Source organism: Ostrinia nubilalis, chromosome 8, assembly GCF_963855985.1.
Source record: "Ostrinia nubilalis chromosome 8, ilOstNubi1.1, whole genome shotgun sequence".
In the NCBI taxonomy this organism is placed as follows: Eukaryota; Metazoa; Arthropoda; class Insecta; order Lepidoptera; family Crambidae; genus Ostrinia; species Ostrinia nubilalis.
The window spans coordinates 5,110,291-5,122,873 of NC_087095.1; the positions used below are offsets into that span (position 1 = coordinate 5,110,291).

The window sequence follows — 12,583 nt, forward strand, 5'->3', positions numbered from 1 at the left end:
CGAGATTCTACCACAGCTTTTATATGGCAATACAAGCTAATGACGTAATTTTACCGACTCAATTGACTACTTTTTTTGCAATTGCAAAGCAATATAAAACGTAGATTCACCGTTCTTTGAAACCAGGATTATATGTTTAGAAAAGTTTTACATAAATACCCAATTTGAAATAGTAAGCTTTTAAAAATAATAACAAACATAATAAAACTTAGCATTTTACATTCGTTAGTCGTTCTCTCGGACATCGGTTGGAGTTAGCGTACGAACCTTGATCCTCTGGACCTCAAACTTAATGTTCCTGTGCTCCATGCGGCCGTCGAACTTGGTATCCCGGTAAATGTAGTTCACAGCTGTCACGTGATGCGAGATGAGGGACAGGATCTCTTCGCGAGTCTTCATGTCCACTTCGCTCTTTTTTGACGGGTCCCGGTGCTGCAAGACCAATGTTTTTTGTAAATGTACAGATAAAAAATCTACATATCGAAAAGTCATATTTCATTACTTGATTTAAACCTTTTATCACATAAAACTTGCAAGAGTTTTATAATAATTATGTATTGTAGTCATATTGATTGACATTAATTTGCTTCCTAAGCGCGTAACATCAAACCAGGTTAATCAAATATAAAAAATAATGACGAATGAAATATAGTTGGTAGGTAAAAACAGATTTGGCCATCAGATAAGTAATGTAACTTTCACTAAATCTCTCTCAGTTTATTATATTTGTTGGAGCAAACTCGAAATAAAATTCTAGATTAAGTAGGTAATTAATGCTACTTTTACTTGACTTCTAGACAAAGCTATTAAAGTAAATTGCTTATCCTTCGCACTAAGTATTTCTTTTAAGCGTCACTGAAAGCTCTTATTCGCTTAAACGTTATTGTAGCTGCCATAGAAAATACACGTTACTTAAACCGTTTTCCAGAAGACTAAACATACAATATTGAGCCGAGCCAACCGCTGGAAACTAAACAATGCATTATGAACCGTGCCCAGCCCCGGGCGACAACTCTCAGCGAGCGCAAACACTCACAATTGATACAATTAAAACCCGCTGCCTGCTTATTGACGTTTAATTTGCCAATTAGCCCCACTCGATACAAATGTGGGGCCTCCCTTCACGAGTCAAACGTCTTTGCGTATATTTCATGCTTAAAAACATACCCTTTGAGAATTAAGGACACCGAGTAATATTATTTATACATCGAGGCTCATATCTTGATGAAATACATTAGACGTGTGTGCGTTATGTTCTGAGCAATAAGGCACATGATCGTGCGCGGTCCCTTATTTCATTTCGGCAGGCACATACACGTGACTGGCCGCTTTTCAGCTGTCTTCCTGTTCGGACGATGGCCAAAGCCGAGGGTCGAGAGCAGGCGCCTAAGGCCCATTCCGATTTACCCCGATCCGTCCCACTAGAATTGGGCTCTGCGGCGCTTCTACATTCAGGGCACGCTTCTAGTTGAGTTTGCCTTTTGGTGGGGTGCCATAAGCACTCGACACGGCTCGATCCGCGCCCATTAATATTTGGTCCGACGGAAAAGAGTCGTGAAGTAAGGTTGGCAAGTAAGTACCCGAAAGTTATAGGACCCACATACAAAGAAATAGATTTATTTTCACCAATCTGAACCGTTTACGTTAAACTTTTAAGCTACGGATTGTTAGCTTTAAACAATTAAACCACGCCTTATTATAACATGCGACCCGACTAAAATTAACCACCACGGTTCCACTAAACACTACACATTTTATTCTTTGAACTATAACCTACATGCAAACCGTTCAATACTAGGATTGGGAAAGCCCTAACGCGGCGCAATATTCCCATGTCCCTAGCTGTCGCTACTATACTGTTGCGGTTATCCAGAGTCGTGCGTGCAAATATTCGCGGTTTTCTATAGATAAGTTACTGTTCCTGTACATTTGTAGAACTGCCAGTTTCTAGTGTTACAAAATGACATTCCCAACCGGCCTAATGCGTAGGTGCACTGAGTTACTGACTACAGCAATCGTAATAGCTGATTTGCACAAGTTTATCATATACATTTCCTAGTGACAAATGATAAAACATAATATAAACCTAACACATCTAGGTGACTAGGTTGAGAACTTGAGACACTGAAAAACGTGATCAGTCTACGCTACAGAGTTTCTAAAGCTATAATGTTACAAAAACAATTCGAGACAAAGGTCAAATTAGTGCCTAGGCGAACTAAATTACTAGTTAGATACTGGCCGTAACAAATCCTGTAGACTAATAATCCGCATTGGTGGAGCGTTCGATACTTACGTCGGGAAAGCCCTCTCTAACGTGCCGCCAAATGAGCGGGTCTGTTTGTATGTACAGCGAACACGTGTTGCGGTTGTCCAGTGTGGCCGTTGCGCGGCGAGCGCGCGAATGCTCGCCCGTGTTCGCCGCACGCGTGTACTTGTTGTGGAAATCCCAGTGCCTGTGAAATTGGAACGATTTGTTAGAATATTGCGACAGATAGTTCACGTGCTCGTTCGTTTTTGGAGCTGATCTAGTATCAAATCTACTAAGGCAAAAAAGTTGTGGTGGGGCAAATTGGTAACTAATATTTAATGATTTCTTTACATAAAAATAATCTCTACTAAACTTCACTTTTGGACAGTAACTTTGTAAGAGGTGGCAATTTTAAAGGGGTAATAGGCACTCGGGGCAATAAAAAATAGTCCAACCAAACTGAAAATAGCCCCTTTTTAACAGACGCCCCTCAAATGATATAATAATATGACATTTTCTATACTGTCAATAAATGTTAAGAAACAAAACAATCATCATCCAGCATCGTTGCTTTCAGACAACAGTATTTTTCTTTTCGACGCTGTTTTAAGATTCTTGAGTGATAGACACCTGGATGCGTTCAGCGCAGGACCGGCCGTTGTGGAAATCCTTGGGGAGGCCTTTGTCCAGCAGTGGACGTCATTTGGCTGGAACGATGAAGGTAAGTAAACTAATCCATGGGGGAGGCCTTTGTCCAGCAGTGGACGTCATTTGGCTGGAACGATGAAGGTAAGTAAACTAATCCATGGGGGAGGCCTTTGTCCAGCAGTGGACGTCATTTGGCTGGAACGATGGAGGTAGGTAAACTAATCCATGGGGGAGGCCTTTGTCCAGCAGTGGACGTCATTTGGCTGGAACGATGAAGGTAAGTAAACTAATCCATGGGGGAGGCCTTTGTCCAGCAGTGGACGTCATTTGGCTGGAACGATGGAGGTAGGTAAACTAATCCATGGGGGAGGCCTTTGTCCAGCAGTGGACGTCATTTGGCTGGAACGATGAAGGTAGGTAAACTGATCCATGGAGGAGGCCTTTGTCCAGCAGTGGACGTCATTTGGCTGGAACGATGAAGGTAGGTAAACTAATCCATGGGGGAGGCCTTTGTCCAGCAGTGGACGTCATTTGGCTGGAACGATGAAGGTAGGTAAACTAATCCATGGGGGAGGCCTTTGTGCAGCAGTGGACGTCATTTGGCTGGAACGATGAAGGTAGGTAAACTAATCCATGGGGGAGGCCTTTGTCTAGCAGTGGACGTCATTTGGCTGGAACGATGAAGGTAGGTAAACTTAGCTCACCTAGGCGGATCTTCCCTCAAGCTATTCGGGTGCGGTGGCGGCGAATGATGCGCGTGCGGCGCGGACGGCGGAGGGGGCGACGCGGGTGTGGTGGGGGGCTCCTCATCCACGCCCGAGTTCTGAATACGCTCCATCCACTGCACCACCTCGTCTGTGATACCACAGCCGCCTACGTGACCTGGACAATAGATAGACTCTTCAATAAAAGGCTTAAGATCCTGTTTATACTTTCTTTTTCTTCTTAACGTGACGACAACAAACCTACACAGTGTTAGCCAGTTAGGGATTTAGGTGATTCAAAAATGAATGGGCGATTAGATTGTGAGCCAGGCCCCTAGATCTCGAATGTCATACATATCTAAGGAGGTTTTTAGGAATACAGCGGAGAATCAATGTTCATTAACAATTCTGCGCTAACGTTACCTTTAAACGCTTAAGTGAGGAATTTTATCAAGCAAAAAACTAGTATTCTAAAGACATAACTTAAATTGTTAATGATAAATGATCGATAATCACGCAAAAAATATTATCGAAGGTTGCAATTCGCAATATTAATTATTTAAACAAGTTAATATTTACTCGTGCGCATTTGAAATAAATAGTTATCATAATAAATTATGAAGGTAAAATACACAACATCGTAAATTATCTTCAAATAGAAAATATTCAGAGATATCTTCACTTCCATCAAAACCGCAAAACTGTATCAATGGTAGGTAACAGATGCCCCGGCCCTAGATATCCTGCGGTCGCCCAGTAAGCCATTTAACAACCAATGGGCTAACTTTCAAGGGTACTTCGAATGGCAGCGATGGGGGACGAATAAAGTCGACCCATTGCATCGAGATGAAAAAAACTTCGACAAAGTGCTTAAGCGATGCGCTGCCAACTAAAACGTTCATAGCAATGGACGAAAGTTAGCACTCAAAAGAAGCACACTTGCACAATTCGTTAGTTCTAATATTAGCTAGACACTGATATTCAAGAATTATCAAGATTCGTATAGCGCGACTATGGTCAATGGTGTAAAGTTGTAACGGTGTAATACCCTATTTCCTGTAATAAATAAGTCTGACAAAAGTGTCTGAGTTTCTTCCGCCACTTCTCAGAATCAGCTGATAGGTTGTCCAGAAGTGTAGGTAACCTACCTATACAGGCTATACATATTTGGGACGTGGATATGGGACAAGGAATTTGAACAAAGAAATAAACGAACCTATTCATCAATAAGCATAACATTTTTTATTCGTCATTCAGTCAGAGGTCATTACAGTACCTAGGACGTCCATTCCGTGCAATACGTTCTGGTACCATACATTACTTGGATTACAATGATCCAGTAGCATCACACAATACCAAATAACGTCGTACGTGATACGAATACAATGAGACGATTTAGCGAGATTTATAATCCGCACGTACCTTCGGAATAAAGAATTAATTCTGTATGCCGTTTTTGTAAGACGGGTTAAGCAAATCTCCCGTAATAAATCATGGAATAAGTCGTGTGCGAGACAAAAGAGAGGTCTTAAGAATTCGAGCAGGTAAATAGATACATACGTCTCGACAATGAAAATTATTCATAAATAAGCATAAGGATTTCATAGTTTTCTTATCATAAGACACAGTTACCGATACCACTTTCGTAGTATGGACAAGTTATGCCACTAAAGAAAAAGCTCTGAACGATTGATCTACATCTAAATTCACCTAAATGTTATTTCAAGTATCGAAGAAAGGTTCAAATATTCTGAATAATAATATTGGATCTGATGATATTTTAAATTATTCATGACAAATTCCAAGTTGGCTACGAGTTAGCAAGTTGGGAGAAAAGAAAAATAGGAGGGCAACGTTCGAAGTTCGAAGCACTAGAGGTTGAATAAACAGCAACGCTGACGTCGCCTCGCTCCGTCAAGTTTCTGCTGTACTCGCTATGTGTTCGCAAGTTTGTTAAAATCTTGCATTTTCCATACAATTCACATTATTCATATTCAAAACAAGCATTAATTTGGTGACTTAGTCATGATTTTTAACTCGCTCATTTACAGCAAATTCGCACGCACATTCATCACTTCTTAAAGCGTACAGAAGAATGTTTTATATTACAATTAAAGCTCGCAGAAAAAGCGTAATGGCGCATAGAAAAGCACAATACAACCGAGGCGGTGGATTCTAAAATTAAAATACTGAATGGCAGGGGTGGTATTTTTCCCGTGTGTCGTGTAGAGCACATTGGTGCGCCCCGCATCCGTTGCGCTGCATTTTAACGAAGCCCGACTCCTGTGCCACCGACCGCCAGATAACGGAAATTACCGGCTGACGTTCACTATACCACATACACCACCACACTGATACCGCTAATGTGGACTCTATCACGCAGACTCAAGGCACACCAAGACTGCACAACAGCACCGTGCTTGCAAACATCTCGCAGCGCTAATACCTAACAACCATTCATATCTGATATTACGGGTTTAGGTTGAGACGGTAATTTGAAATTTTAATAGCTATCATTATGGAGAACATTTTCCGCAATACTAATCAATAAACAGTATTAAACAGCTCACTGAAAACTTACATCAATTGGTAAGTCCCAGTGTAATATAAATCAGTTTAAAAGACGATAACGTGTAATTGATACAATTATTGTAAAACTAATTACGCTTTTTATATCAATTACATGGAAACATGAAGGTATGACTTGGATCTGAGATTCTTTCATTATGATCATGATATAATTGAATTAGGTATTTCTGTTGTGGCAATTTATATTTTAGGATTAAATGGAGGAAAAATCTTTTAATTCGATATGTAGGTAGGTGGGCAAACAATTTCTGATATCATACTGGATTTACCATTAACGTAGGCAGGCTTATTTGTTTCTTTGAATATTTTACCTACTTTTACTTCCTGTCACATTTGGTTTATCCTGTTATGACAGTGAAATGTTGTAAATAAATAATAGTAAAATGACAGAGTTACTTTCTTAGTCTGTTTACTTTTGACACATACCCCCAGAACTGCTAATTTATTTATTTATTGATGCAAAACACTTGTAAGATTACAGAGCAATACAACTTTAATTGTGGTTGAGAAAGATAGATGGAAGATAGGTATTATTACAGACCAAATTAATATTTTAAATTGAGTCATATGAACAAAAGTTCTTACGGGAAACCCACAATTTATAACAGACCAAAACACGCAGACCATGCCGCGTGCAGGAGCCTAATGCAGGTTCCTTTACTCTAATCTAGTTTCTATAATTAATGCGGAATTCATTCCGCTAGCAGGTACATAAAACGAATGACAATTAGTCCAGCCTCCAATACCAATGGCGCGTACGCAATGTAATGTAGAGGGAAAGGCCAGCGAGCGACAAGTTCCAACAAGGGCCAGCCCAGATGAAATATGGCCTTAATTACCAACTCGGCGACACCCTAAAACACTCTGCATAGTTCACAGCATCGAGAACATGCCAGGTGGCAATGATAAACTGCTATTAATCTGCCATTTAATTATTTTCCAATACCTTCTACTTTTTGACTAAAGAAGAAAAGCAGGTTTTTGTATGTCTCTAAGTACACCGACATTTGCGTCGATTGCTTATACTTTTTGGCTGAGTTAAAAAGAAGAAAAGCAGGTTGTTGTATCTTTCTATGATCACCGATATTTTTCGTACCCTATCATTCGATTCGTAGACTCGTAGTACAGATTAGTTCTATTTATGATAATACAAAAATGCTGACTCTACATGTAAAATTAAGATTAGATTTCTTATTTATCAACATCATTACAGAAATCTCATGTGGCTGGCTAAAATAAAACCTAACGTAAACCGTAATGATGACAGTGCTGGATAAGTTTGATAAATCTGAAAGCTAACGATGTGTATTGAAGCTCTATTCCGAAGTTATTTATCTTAAAAAGAATTCTCCACAGGAGTCTGAAGAACATCTACTGAACCATCATAACATACGTTTGTGTAGTTAGTTACAATAATAAATGATAAGTATCTTGAGCAATTTAGTTTTATACTACACAAAATAATATTTACTTTGAGCGCGACTCTACCTAATAAAATCATGAAATGTATTGCTATTGATTTTCGACGTTGTTTCACTTTGTTAAATCTATTGTTACACGATAAAGGATGCTTGTTAGATATAAAATTGGAAAACGAATACGATAAAGGCATCAATGCAAAATTGCAAGGGTAATTGACTTCGCATAATATTCAATATTCGCTATGCAAAGCCGTCTAGTCGAAGCGTGCCGACAGTGAACTCTGCGGAGCACCTACTAAGCTACCTCCTGTTTGCATAGAACATGGCAGTGTTATCGAAGCAGTGCGGTTCCGGGACTTCTTGCTGAGTAAACAACCGCTAACGACGTCATTTTATTTTTCTTTTCACGGAGTTATAGTGCGGACTCTCGACAATTTTTCACGGTATTAAACGTTTTGGAGAGGGCGCGCCCGGGGAACTTGGCATTCTGCTACACATACGTGCATGAAGCGCCTAAATGAGATTGTATACGATTGTAATTTACGTTCGCATAACGGTACGCGAAGTTCGCGAGCACCAGCAAATTAATTTAGACATCCTGCACGCAGATTTCGTGGAAGATTGAAGTGTTCTGCTTGAAGTTGCTTTGCTTATTGAAACAACAAAATATCTCATCGCCCTTCTCACAACAGAGACTAATAACATTCGTGAATCCACTCGTCTAGACTAAATTGGATATCCTAACGACTGTAAGGATCAATTATAATAAATAACGAATAAAGCCACCGCAAATACGATTTGTTTGATAGTACTTAGGTTCGTACATAAATGATATTGTATTCGTAAAAATGTATTTGTTTGCCGTGGCCTGTATTGTCAGATTACTAAGTAGGTATGCTACGGGGAAGGGTCATAACAATAGCTAAGTCGGGGATATTTCCGGACAGCATAAATAAAACATGTGGAAGTTAGCGAATTAAACCGTGTGAGGTGGGCGTATCGTTTGTAACGGGAGTTCGGGCGCGACGCGACGCTGTAAATCTAAACTCCGCTGTGGGTAAAACCTACATACATTTATTACGAACTAGATTTCCGCCCGCGGCTTCGCCCGCGTGGAATTTTGTCTGTCACAGAAAAACTTTATCGCGCGCGTCCCTGTTTCAAAAACCGGGATAAAAACTATCCTATGTTCTTTCCCGGGACTCAAACTATCTCTATGCCAAATTTCATCAAAATCGGTTGCGAGGTTTAAGCGGGAAAGCGTAACAGACAGACAGACAGACAGAGTTACTTTCGCATTTATAATATTAGTTGGGATAGAACTAGAAAGCTTTGAACTCTTTTTTATATCGTTCAGTATTTTATTTGATGTGGGAGCAACTGGTCATCAAAATGACTAATGTTATTACAACGAAACCAATGAAATCTAATGAAATTGTTTTAATAACGAAATTAACATTGTAACATGTAAAATCTGTATAACATTACCATAAATCAGTTTAGATTACCCTAAATCCTAAGTTATTTACAACAACATTATTGTAATTCATCAATGTGGAATAATATTCTAATAATATATACTCAATTGTGAACTAAATACATAATGACAAAGCGAGGAGTAACAATGTTATCTTATTCGATTTACAATATGAATGGACCTTCACGTCTGTCGCAGGCAGCTAAATAAGTTATCTACTTTATAAGAAGCTAAGTTATTTCATATTCAAATAAAGGCCCCATAGAGACGCGTATAAAAGGGACCCACCCCCGTACGACTGTTCAATAACTCGTAATGAAAACAAATGTAGCTACGAACGCGACCCTTCCTGTTTACCAAAGCCTGCCTACCTATTTATTTCTTTTCGATCAAACGTAATTTTCGAAACAACAACCGAAGCAGACACAGCATAAATAAAAACATGACTTTATTAGGTATACTCTCGTATATTAAAGTTTCAATGTGTTCCCAACGTAATGTTGCGTTACAAACAACGCGAACGAATGTATGTACGAGTAACACAAAAGAAAAAGCTTTCGCTACCTGTTCTATTTCTGAAGTAGGATTAATAAAAATACAGCTTCAATTTTCGTAGTCGTCCTTATTTACATATTGTTTTGTTCGTATAACGAAAATAGTAAATATTATGAAAAAGCTATCAGCGTTGGCCTGGTATCTTGGTGGAGCTCGCTTAACAGGAAAGGAGATTGTATTTATGCAATTCAGCCGAGTCGTGTATTCAGGTGGATCGTTGTTGCTGCGGGTCGCGCACGGCGGAATTGCATCTACTACGGCGCGGTTGTAACGACAAAAATGCTAACACGGCAAGCGGGGGCGTGTTGTTGACGCGAAATTACCATTCCGGCCCGGCCTACGGACGAATGAATATGTAACATGGAATTTGGACTGGTTTGATGACATTGCGAACCGCGCTAAATTCCGCACACAGATATTCCATCGCTTCGTAAACAACGCTAAGATAAAGTATTTTAGGTCATTCACGGCGTCAATTGCGACAAACGATACGACGAGTCGAATGAGAATTGACAGCTGAGTAATGAATTTATGACAGTTGCGGCGGACAATAAACGGTCTGCGCGGTCTGTGATAAATTTGTGCGAATTTTCCGATGCAAGCGATGTTGCAATCAGCCGGTGACAGCACACGGAGCAAATGGGATTAAACTTTGTTAAACGACCTTGCGTTGCAATCCATTTGCCGCGCGACACGCTGCGGCGAAACTTCCACGCGAGATGCCTTCCATTCGCCCGGCTCGCCGGTTCCTGTCTACAAACTGTGCGCACTAAATTCTATAGATAATTCTGTTATTGCATGTCAGCAAGGCAAATTTAATCGCGGACCGTAATGAGATTACGCTGAGCAACTGGATTGCTCGTTTTGTACAATACGAAGCTTATTATGTAATTACTGGGCACAAATTAGACGACGTAATTGTAGTTCGTGATGGGAAAATCAATGTAACAACCGGATTATTACTGTCTTCGATCTATTTAATTGGCGTGTACAACTTGACGTCTTTATTATTGAAAAACTTATTACCTACTTACTTTACTTAAGTTAATAAATGTAGAGCTATGTTAATTTCTTTTGTTTCCTTTACTTACTAGACTGAAATGACAACCGACGCGATGACGTGAATAAGAAAAGACTCATCATTAAAATTTATTTTAGGCACAGAACATAGAAAGAGGTTCTATGTTACTTCTGTGATCTTAGGTATCTCAAAAACTGAAACACAAAAATCTCGCAATGATGGCTGTCGTATTGTTGATACACTCATATATTATTTAATTTACTGTAAAGCAACTTAGCAAGTTAAAGTTTATAGACAGGACATGTAACGCAAACAACCGATGGCCGATAGGGAGAAATAATCTCGAGTAGTGGTGACTCAAGGACAGCGTGTGACCACCGGCCGTTAGTTGGGCCTGGTAATGGCTCCCGATCGCAGGCTAGATAACAATCTATGGTCAGTTGCACGACCAGAATGTTGATGAAGGCTGTTAATAACGGCCAAATGGGGAATCAATTATCATCACGTTTAATGTAGTGCAGAGTTACAAATTCTCGTGCCGAAGAAGGCTGAATAGGAATCAGAGTGTGGCAGTAGTGCCACTACTTACATAACATAATGAAAATGCCAGCAATTCATTTTAGAAAAGGCACATTTCAAGAAAGGGTGTCTTTCTAAAGTGGAAATTTCATAGGACTTTCTAAAACCGATGTGTATTAAAGGAAAGGGACCTAAAGGAATATTTGACGGACAAAACTTTATAACCGAATTGACATTTTATCTTGCTGAATTTTGTATGGCCTGACTTATTACGTGAATTTATTCTCTTAGACATGGTAAATAATTGTAATTTAATTTCTCTTTGACATATACTAACTTTTTATTTTATAAGACATCTTGTAGCGTTGCAGTTTTGGCTGTTTTTCACAAATTGATTTTCTTTCTCGATATTTGGATTTAGGATACCACTAGCGACATCTATTGGCGTGATTTAGAATTAATTTGCAATAGATGGCGCTTTTTGCTCAGTCAATTCAAATATATTTTATTGAAACATTTCCTAATGTTTTTATTGTGATTATTCTATTTTTTAATAGAATATTTTCAGTGTTCAGGAGATTGTTTTCATCATGGTTTTTATTAGTATTTGTTTTTTTTTAATGGGCGGCGAAACGGAACCTCTCGCGACATCTCTATGAATCGCGGCTGTCAGTTGAGCTGTCAAATCACTTTGGAATTTTGGTCGATCTTGCGCAACCGCAATTTTATTGTTTTCTGGGATGTAGTTCCCTGTGTTTCAAATCGTGGAATGCAGAATGCATCCACGATAATTTCTTAATATATTTTTAAAATGATCACACATGAGGTAAGTTCCCGTCGGAGAATTTATTTATTTTTCGTGATTGATAATTTTCGTATTCCAGTACGTGGTATTTCATGTCATCGTTTCTTTCAGAAATTCCCTGAATCCTGTTCAGATGAGGGTATTGGGATGCTGGAGACTGTGAGTGAAGCTCAGATTAGCGAACGGTCTTCGTAAGTATTTCTTTCCCATTGCGGTTTTTTTTCATAACCTAATGCCACGTTCCACATGTGATCCTGACACTCGTGTTTTTCGTTTCAGATGCGGGAATTTCAGATTTTACAATATTTTGTAGTTTATACAATTTCATATTTTACGATTTTACATTTCATATTTTAGATATTTCAATATTTCATATTGATTTCTATAATTATTACTCCTTTCTGAACTGCTGATCTCTTCGCATTTCCTCCTTGTCATCAAACCTCTGTCTCTGCAAGAGTTTGAACGCTTACCTGTCAAAGAGATGCAAGAGCTTCACCTGGCACTGCGCGCTTGAGGCCGTGGAGGACGCTGCTTGTAACCTAAAAGTGTGCGAGACCCGTTGGACCCCGGAAGAAGAGAGGAACGTTCAG

At 39.3% G+C, this 12,583-nt stretch overlaps 1 protein-coding gene across 1 annotated transcript in view; it reads right to left on the reverse strand.

Moving 5' to 3' along the window:
- Nucleotides 1-12,583, reverse strand: part of LOC135073794 (disintegrin and metalloproteinase domain-containing protein 10) — a 69,686-nt gene that overhangs the window by 19,871 nt on the left and 37,232 nt on the right. Inside the window, exons 5-7 of the mRNA XM_063967973.1 lie at nt 3,604-3,781; nt 2,297-2,456; nt 268-432 (exon numbers count right to left, since the gene is read on the reverse strand). Of these exons, the coding sequence (XP_063824043.1) occupies nt 268-432; nt 2,297-2,456; nt 3,604-3,781 (503 nt within the window). The remainder of the gene's footprint in view (nt 1-267; nt 433-2,296; nt 2,457-3,603; nt 3,782-12,583) is intronic.